The 9,655-nt window shown below is 46.0% G+C and overlaps 1 protein-coding gene across 1 annotated transcript; it reads right to left on the bottom strand.

Moving 5' to 3' along the window:
- Nucleotides 1-295: 295 nt before the first annotated feature.
- On the bottom strand, nt 296-6,597 carry LOC130877083 (mucin-2-like). The gene is given in 5 exon segments (XM_057773989.1): nt 296-3,254; nt 3,256-3,937; nt 3,940-5,323; nt 5,741-6,222; nt 6,225-6,597. Coding segments are annotated over 5 exon segments (5,880 nt in total).
- Nucleotides 6,598-9,655: the final 3,058 nt, after the last annotated feature.

The following is a 9,655-nucleotide window of genomic DNA, read 5'->3' as shown; positions in this document are numbered from 1 at the left end:
GCAGGAATTCAGGCCAGTGGTGAGGGGTAACTCTGGCGGCATTTGAGTCCAAGTGCCTGTGGAGATTACTGCAGAGAGGCTGCAACAGAAAAACCCCAGACTCACTCAGAGGGCTTGGGGAAGAAAAGAAAAAACAAGGAAAACCAAGCTGACGGTGAGGTGACCCTGGTGGATGCAGTTTCCGCGTGCAGCTCTGGCCAATGCCTGCAAGGAACTGGCAAGGAGCGGGCCCAGGAAAGCTTTGAAGAAAAAGGTGCTATGTCAGGCAAATGTAAAACAGAAATAAAGGTGAGTCTTACAAGTTAGCAAAAGTGTTGTTGTAGGAGTCGGGCTTTGGCACAGGAACTTGGTGGAGTCTCCGCTCTGGGCTGAGATGAACACACAGCAGTGTCTCATTTTCACACAAGCAGAACTCACATAGGTTGATGTACATGTAGGCATTTTGTTCCATAGTTAAATCTTTTTCTGTAGTGGAATTTTCAGAATATGGAGTTATGGTAAGTTCCATTTTCGAAAACTGATCTGTAGGTGGAAGTGTAATTTCAGGGCACTTTGGAGTAGGAGCTGTAGTTGTTGGGACTGTAGAATGTGCAGCTTCTGGAGAAGCAGCTGTAGTTGTTGAGACTCCATACTGTGCAGCCTCTGTAGAAGCAGCTGCAGTCTCTAGGACTTCAGGTTTAGTCTCTATAGTTGATGAATCTGAATGCTGAGCTTCAACATGAACTAAAGTTAGAGCTGCTGTCTCATAATGTTCTAGAAATTGAGCCCCGGTTTCCATAGGTATCTCAGAAGTGTGAGCTGGGGAGTCCTTCATAGGGGCAGAACCTTTAATCATTGTATTAGGTTGTCGAGTTATTGAAAATTCTGAGTGTAAATACTGAGCTGTGACTTGAGTTAGGTTTGAATTTTGAACCTGAATCTTCTCATCAAGTGGGAGTACCTTTTCAGGGTTATTTAGAGGAAGGGTAGTAATATTCCCTGGGGCTTCCAAAGGTTCACTCTCTATCTTAGATAGCTCAGTTAAAGCATGCTCCACATCAAGATGGTAAACTTGGACCTCAGGTGACACTGTATGCTGAGTTTGATAACTTGGCATTGCAGCTTTACTATCATGGAACCCTGGAGCTCTGGTAACAAGCCCCTCATGCGGCTGTGGAGGCTGAGAGAAGGTCTTTTGCACAGGTTCAAAGAGTCCTCCCTCAGTAGTAGGTTGATGAGTTATGGTAACTTCCAAATCTGGAGGATGAACCGTGATTTCAGTTGTGTTTGGAGGCTGAATGTGAACCTGTTCTAGAGGTGTCACTTGAGAATGCACTGGACGATCTGTAGTCTCACTGAGAGCTGTGGGATGAGGACCCTCTGTAGTAGGCTCTGCAGTTACAGTGAGTTCCATGTCTAAGGGATGATATGGTTTTGTTAGATACTCAGCTTTACTCTGAATTAGACCTTGAACCATGCCCTCCTCATATCCTCGAGTTTGAACTACAAACACACTAGGTGGTTTTCTAACTTCAGCAGTGGTCCTCTGCACATTTTCAGGACTGTTTTCTAGAGTAGATGAGTTAGGATCAAGGTTAACTACGGTTTTAGTTGGAGTTCTTGTACGAGGAACGAAAACTCCTGGGTTCAGGATCACACTGTGATCTGAATGATGAACACTAGTCTCCTGTGGAGTTGGACGAAAGTGAGTTCCTGTAGGAGGCTGAGAAGGCTGAGATGAGATGCTGGGTGGAGCTGGAATCTCAGCTTGACCCTGAATTGGTATAGGAACTGTCACCTCTTGAACTACACCCTCTTTAGGTGGTGCTGTAATCTGAGTTGTGCTCTCGTGCATACTTTGTGAAAGCACTCCCTCATTAATAGGTTGATAAGTTACATTACATTCTAGATCCAAATGCTGAACGGTGACTTCAGGTATCTGAGTTGTGTGCTTACTGTGAACAGGCTCTGGATATATCACCAGAGAGTACTCTGGAGGAGGAACTGTAGTCTCCCTTGGAGTTGTAGGATGGTGAGGATCTCTAGTAGGCCCTGAACTTACGGTGAGTTCTAGATCCAAAGGCCTAAATGATACAACAGCTTGATCCTCAGTTGGTATTGGAACAGTCACCTCCTGATATACTGGGGTTAGAACTACAGCCACTTTAGGTGTTTCTGTAATCTGGATTGTGGTCTCTTGAATGCTCTGAGAAAATTTTCCCTCAGTAGTAAGCTGTGGAGCTATGGAAATTTCCAAATCCAAAGGTTCAGCTGTGGCTTCAGTTGGGTTTGGATGTTGAGAGTAAACACGTTCTGGATATATCACCAGAGGGTGCTTTGGAGTTGTAGGATGTTTAGCATCTCTTGTAGGCTCTGAAGTTATGGTGAGTTCCAGATCCAAAGGCTGAAATGATACAACATGTGTTGTTGGATACTCAATTTGATCCTGACCTGGTGTTGGAACTTTCGTCTCCTGATATACTGGGGCTGGAGGTGGTTCTGTAATTGGACTTGTGGTCTCTGGAATAGTTTGAGAATGTTCTCCCTCAGCAGTAGTTTTATGAGTTATGGTGAGTTCCAGTTCCAAAGGCTGAACTGTGGCTTCAGAAGGGTTTGGATGTGGAGGGTGCTGTGGGACTGTAGGATGCTGAGGCTCTCTGGTAGGCTCTGAAGTTATGGTGAGTTCCAGATCCAAAGGTTGAGATGAAGGAACTACTTGATGCTCAGTTTCTGTTGGAATTGTTGCCTCTTGATATTCCTGCTCTTGAGATACAACCTCCTTAGGTGGTTCTGTAATTAGACTTGTGGTCTCTGGAATAGTTTGAGAATGTTCTCCCTCAGGAGTAGTTCTATGAGTTAGGATGAGTTCCACATCCAAAAGCTGAACTGTGGCTTCATAAGGGTTTGGATGCTGAAGGGGCTGTGGGACTGTAGGATGCTGAGGCTCTCTGGTAGGCTCTGAAGTTAGGGGGAGTTCTAGGTCTAAGGGCTGAAATGAGACAGTAAGTGATGCCAGATACTTAGCTTGATCCTGAGTTGGTATTGGAATTGTCATCTCATGATATTCTAGACCTTGAGTTCAACTCTCTTCTGGAGGTTCCATCACTTGATTTGTGGTCTCTTCCATAGTTTGAGAAAGTTTCTCCTTAAGTTTTAGATTTATGGCGACTTCTAGATCCAAAGGTTGAAATGCGTTTTTAGTTGGGTTTGGATGTTGAGACTCACTATAACGTGGATGTGGAAGTTTTACTTGAAAATGTGGATTTACTACTCTTTGGTAGTATATAATGCTTAGTCTCTGGACTAATTCCTGGGGTTACAGTAACTTCTAGGTCCAAAGGCTGAAATAAACCATTAGGTGATAGTGTATACTCAACTTGATCCTGATCTGGCCTTGGAACAGTTATCTTGTGTGCTGGAATGTGAGTTACAATATTTTTCAGTGGCTTTGGAGGGTGTGGAATCACTTTATGGGTTAGAGAAAATTTTCCTTTTCTATGGAGTTTTAAAGTCTGAGCTGCAGTGGGCTTCAGTGCTAGAAATGGTTTCTGATTCTCATGGAGGTCTATGGGATGAGATAGGGTTATTTGTTGATGTAAAGAAGGTCTTACTCCCATACTGTGACCCGGAGGCAGTTCTGAGGCTTCCTGTTGAGTTGAATAAAGGTATACCTCTTTAAAGTGGTGTGTTGTCTGAGCTATGGCTTCCTGGAAGGCTAGAGATTCAGTTTTGGAGAAATATGGATGCTTTGAAAGGGCATTAGTCTGAATCTTTGAAAATTTACCTTTCTCAGTGGAGTCTATAGGCTGACGTAAGTCTTCTTGTGGAAATGGAACTGATTCATCCTTCAGAGAGGGTTCTGGAGTTATGGTAAGTTCTAGGTCCACATGTTTAACAGTGGTTTCATATGACTTTGGAAGTTCAGTTCTGAATGTTGCCTCTAGATCTACAGATGAAAAAACCTATCTGTTATTGAAGGCCAAGTTGAGCTCTCCTGCTGACTTGGATATGGTTCCTCAGGAAATTCTTCAGGTTGGGTTGGGACCCCTTGACCAACTGGAGAATGATGATCCTCTTTTGGGTTGGTTTGATGATTAATTGGGATATTGTGTGATGCTGAAAAATAAACTTGACCATGACTCAGGGATGAAACTGTTACCTCATGGTAACCTGGAAATTCTTCATCTGGCAGCTCTAGCATCTGTTCTGATGTCTCCTGTGGTGCTGGAAAGGGTTTTCCTTCTTCAGAGATCTGTGATATTCCAGTTGTGTCTTCTTGCTGACTTAGAGGTTTATGATGCAGAATAGGTTCTGCGGGCTGATATAAAACACCCTGTTGTTTTGACAGTTCAACCTCTTCAGATGCTGTAGCCTCATGGTACACAGTTCCCATCGCAGCTAGAGGATTCTCTGTTACTGTAATCTCCAGATCTAGAGATTGACCAATCACATAAGACAGGCTAGAAAGCTGAGCTTGATAGTGATCTGGAGGCAAATCTGTCACTTCATGATGCTCTGGAGACTGAGCTGCTTGTTCCTGCTCAGTTGCAGAAGGTTTAAACTCTTCAGCATACTCTAAGGCTTGAGCTGGTACCTCCAGGGGGCTTTGAAATTGACTCTCTCCAGAAGGCCCAGAAGCCTGAGCTGGAGGCTTCTCCTCATGGAGAAAGGGTTCCATCTGCTCAGTATACTCCAAAGGATGCACTGGGGACACCTGCTGCATCAGAGAAGATTCCGTCTCCTTGGTAGAAGTTATGGTAAGTGCCACATCCACGGGTCTAACTGTAACATGTGGTAAGTAATAATGGTGCTCTTCATTTGGATTTGGCTGGACTTTGTGAACTGGTGGAGTTTCAACCACATTCTCAATAGGGGACTCTGGAGTTTGAAGTGGAGCCTCTTGTTCAACTGGAGGGAGCTCTGCAGGTTGGACTGAAGCTTCTGGCTGGTTTCCAGAACCCAATTCTCCCTCCTCAGGAGACTCAGAAAGTTGACCTGGCTGCTCTAGTTCACTGAGATTAGAGTCATCCTCCAGAAGAGGACCTGGATGTTGAGATAAATCTTCCTGCTGCATTGGTAAAGGGCCTAACTCCTCTGCTTCCTCTTGAGGCTGAACTGGAGGTTCCAAATCAACTCCAGAAGATTCAGCCTCCTCAGAATACTCAGAAGGTTCAGTTGGCTGCTGCTGCTGGCTGACGAAATGTTCAGTTTCAACAGGAGGACTGGGAGTCTGAGTTGGAGTCTCCTCCTCATATGGAGATGACTCATTCTCTGTTCTAGGTTCAGAAGTTTTTTAGATTCTAACTGCAGGCTTACCTGTAATCATGGGCGAAGTATAATGGAGAAATTGAACCTGACTAGGGTTTTGAATTGTGGTTAATACAGTTTCAGTTATACTCTGCATAGAGGATTCTGGAACTGGAACTGTACCCTCTTGCTCAACTAGAGGACTGGTTTCTTCGGGAAGCTTTGTAGGCAGAGCTGGAGCTTTTAGCTGGCTACCAGAATCTCCAAGGTTTTCAGGAAGCTCTAAAATCTGAGCTGGGGCCTCTTGTTGGGTTGATGAAGTTTCCAACAACTCAGAACTCTCTGCAAACTGGGCTAGGGTCTGTTGCTGGCCCACAGTAGCTTGTACCTCCTTATCTGCCTCTGAAGTCACAGGATTCACTGTCACATTTGGCTGGTTTGAGTGCTGAGCTTCATTTCTATTTGGAGGTGAACCCCGTATTTCAGGATGAACTGATGGTTCCTCAGAAGGAAGCTGATGGTGAGCTGAGTCTTCTTTTTGGATTAAAGGTTCATCTTCCTGTGGGAAATAATCTGGAGCTTCCTGATGGAGATTCTCTGTATTTTGAACTTGTGTCTCCAACTGGTCAGGTTCATCCTGCTCTAGGAACTCTGGAGCTTCATCTGCATTTTCCTGGGATTGCTTAGGAAGGCTGTAAGAATAAGCTTCATTCATATTCAGGTCACCATAATCATCATCTTTGGTTTGTTTGTGAAACTGAGGTTTTCCAGCAACCACCTTAGCAAGTTTCCTGTGCTGAGTTAAATCTTTCTTCAACTCCATGGGTGAAACCATGATGGTTGTTGCTTTTGAACTCTGGCTGTCTAGTGGCAGAACAAGTATTGCATCCAACTGATGATCTGCAGCCTCAGCTAGACTGGCAGTACATTTGAACTGTGAAGGCCGAATGGGAGCCTGAACTTGATCCCCATTTGGTGTTAAAATGTTCTCTGGTGCTTACCAGGTGGTATCAGCTTGTTGGTCAGATGCTGATGTGAAACACCAAGTTCCGCAGGCTCTGGGTTCGACTCCCGAGAAGTGCTGGGGTCCTGGAATAGAAGTAAACTGTCAGTCAACTCCTCAAGTGGGGCCAACATCTCTTTGGGAGCAGGGGGCCCCAGATACTCAGTGCCCCCTTTGTCTGTCTCAGGTGCTCGAGTATGTGGGGATTTAGGTGGATGATCAGAGGGGTTCCAAGACCAGAGTTTGGTTAGCACCCAGGGCTCTGAAGTCAACTGGCGTGGGTTCCCAATGAACTCTGGAATGGGAAAAGCCAGGACCAGTTGCCACATGAAGAAAAGCCTTAGTGCACCAAAGTGCAGTAAAGACATGACAGAAAAGTAGAAACAAACAAACAAAAAAGGAAAGACAAAGTGCAGTAGGGACTAGATCCACAATGCTGCCCACACTGGTTGTAAACTGAATGAAAACTCAGACCCTGGGCAAGGAGGCCTGTCCCACCCTTTATTTATGACAGCTGACCTTTGTTACAAAACCATTACTAGGCAGGGTCCCAGTTGGATTCTGCTTTCTCTTATGTCTGTGATCTTTTCCCCTTTTGGACTCTCAAGTTTGTTGGATGTGGGCCCATATTTCGATTTGGCACAGAAGCCATTAGCCCGGTCTGAGCTGGTCACATAGCTCTACAGACAAGCTGTCTCTGCCTTAGCAAAAGCCAGGATGTGTTGCTCCGAGTTTTCTTTTGTTAGAATGTAGAGTACCTGAGAAGAGATGTTGACCAAAGCTGATGACTTAATAGTTTAGAGGTTTGGTGCTTCCCTTCCTTTGTAATTTGGAGGATGTCTTATAGAGATGCTAATTCATGGCCTACCTGACTGCTAGATGTGGACATGACTTAAGCCGAGGCACCTGGTTGCCTAGGAGACAGCCTAATGTGTTTTCCCCCACTCAATTCAGGGGGGTTATAAGATGTTTGGAGAATAAAGAGTGGTTCTGGCTTTTTCCATGATGACGGTGTAAGCTGTGTCAGTTTTATTCCTCGCGACTCCGTTCCTGCCGGGTTAGGGAATCTGTGTTGGACCCACATGGGCTCCGACAGTTGTAGAAAACTCCAAAAGCCAAATTCAAAAGTTATCTTGGATTATTTATATCTTGTTTCTTGCTTCTGTAGCTTCTTCCTAATGTCCAGAGTAGACTGATCGATGAAATAAGCATCAAATGATGTCTGTTGTTAGAACTTTAAAAATAATCTTTAATTATAATGAAGTCATACATTTTATTACTATTGTATGGTCATGTGGTACATGCCTCAACATGCATGCAGAAGTCAAAGGACAGCATATGGAGTTAGTTCTCTCCTTCCACCTTCAAGAGGCTTCCAGGGATGGAACTCTGGTCACCAGGCTTGCATCGTGAGGTGGCAAGTACCTTTATCCACTACGCATCTGTAGAACATAAATATAAACTTAGTAATACAATACCATCTTTCCTCAAGTTTTACCTCTCATAGACCTTTTTAACTTAGACCTTCTATAATGTGCTTAACCTTTCCATGTCCTCAATTTTGATGTACATTTTGGAACACTGCTTACTTTAGGACAAAACTACCACCTACAGTTCTTTCGCATCTGTGTACCTGGAACGGCGGGCTGCTTCCAGCCACCCGGCTAGCTTTACCCAAAATAACAACACACAAATTGTATTCTTTTAAACACTGCCTGGCCCATTATCTGTAGCCTCTTATAGGCTAACTCTCACATCTTGCTTAACCCATTTCTAATAATCTGTGTAGCACCACAAGGTGCTGGCTTACCAGGAAGGATTCTAGCCTACATCTGTCTCAGTTCCGAGAATCATGGCGACTGCCTGACTCAGCTTCTGTAGAGAGCCGTGTGGAGTCACACCTGATGGTTATGTGTAGAGAACTGCATGGAGTCGCACCTGATGGTGCTGACCCTGCCCTCCGTGATCCCGAAAGCGAGTGCTCTCTGTGATAATCAACTCCTAATATCAACTAGGCCTGACTTATGCTATTATCACGCAATGATTGTCAGCTGCTTGCATATGCGTGGACCTATGGGCAGTGCCCACCTGGCAATCTGGGGTTGGTGGCCCAGGCCTACTTAAGGGCTGGGAGAGGATGCCGAGAGAGAGAGAGAGAGAGAGAGAGAGAGAGAGAGAGAGAGAGAGAGAAGGAGAAAGATTGCTGTGAATAAAGGTCCTGAATAAACTGCAGCAGGAAGAGCTCCGGTGTTGCGTCCTTCTTGCTGGCCGAGAGGTGGACGCGACAGTTGGTGGCCCGTACGGGGACAAGTGGTGGCCTCGTATGGGGAACCCTCAAATCTCTCTCCGTGGAGCCCAGAACTTGCTGCAGTCAGGGGGTGCACTGGTAAATCCTCAGGTAAGAGGACAAAAGTGGGTTTTCTGCTCTCACCGGTTGAAAAAGGGAGAGCAGGATAAAAGTAGAGCCTCGACAGGAGCGGATGGGTTACGAATCTAGCAATTGTTCAGATGGGCGCTTTATCTTCGCACCAAATTTTTTCTGGCTCTCAATGAGCTGCTTTGTTCTAAAAATTTATATGTTAATCCTGGACTTCCTTCACGAGAAAGCGGGATAAACAAACAAGGTTGTCCCTGGCCGGAGGGGACGCATGTATTGGGAGGAAATTAATGCTTTGGAAAGGAGGCTCTGTTTTTGTTTCCACAGACGATGAGAGCCTAAGGATTTATTCAATATTCACATGGTTTGAATTACCGAGACCTCCTGAGTTAGCAGTGGAGTGTGAGCTGCTGTGGCTCCAAGGCCAAGGAGCTCCAGCCCCTCCACGCTGAGGGGCTGCAAGCTGCAAGCACCCAGGACCTGCCTCAGGGCACAGAAGAGCAGCACAACCGCCAAGATAAGACCAGTTGGCCTGGACCTCTGTCCCAGCCCGGGGCATCTGGCTGGAGTGGGATCCGCCCCATCCCGAAGGGGTCGGGTCCTGGTCTGCCACACCACCTTGCCTCCACCTTCCAGCTCGGTGGAGCCTCTGCCTCTTCCCAGTCGCTGCGACCTGCGACCCGAGTCTGAGCGCGGTTGGAAAATTGCAGTAAGAATGCAGCGTCCCCGCTCAGCAGGAAGTAGCCAGACAGATTGACAACGCCCAAATTCCCTAAAACAAGATGTAAGTGGGACCCTTCAATGGTTGCAGAGCAACAAGCCTGCTTTCCTGAGTTCTGCTCCACTCCATGCACCAGTTTGGACCCAGAACAACTGCAGCTGGGGCTAGGAGGCAGCTGGAGCAGAGCTTTGCTAGGTGGCTGTGATGGAAGGCACATTGCCTCAGCCCAGTCGGTGCCTAGCCTGGCGGATGCCACAGCAGCTCCAGGAGCATCAGCAAATACAACTACAAGTGCTGGAGCTAAGACAAACTGGAGCAGGAGTGCCAA

This window comes from Chionomys nivalis, chromosome 7, assembly GCF_950005125.1.
Source record: "Chionomys nivalis chromosome 7, mChiNiv1.1, whole genome shotgun sequence".
NCBI classification, from domain to species: Eukaryota; Metazoa; Chordata; class Mammalia; order Rodentia; family Cricetidae; genus Chionomys; species Chionomys nivalis.
This window is presented reverse-complemented; position numbering and strand designations above follow the sequence as displayed.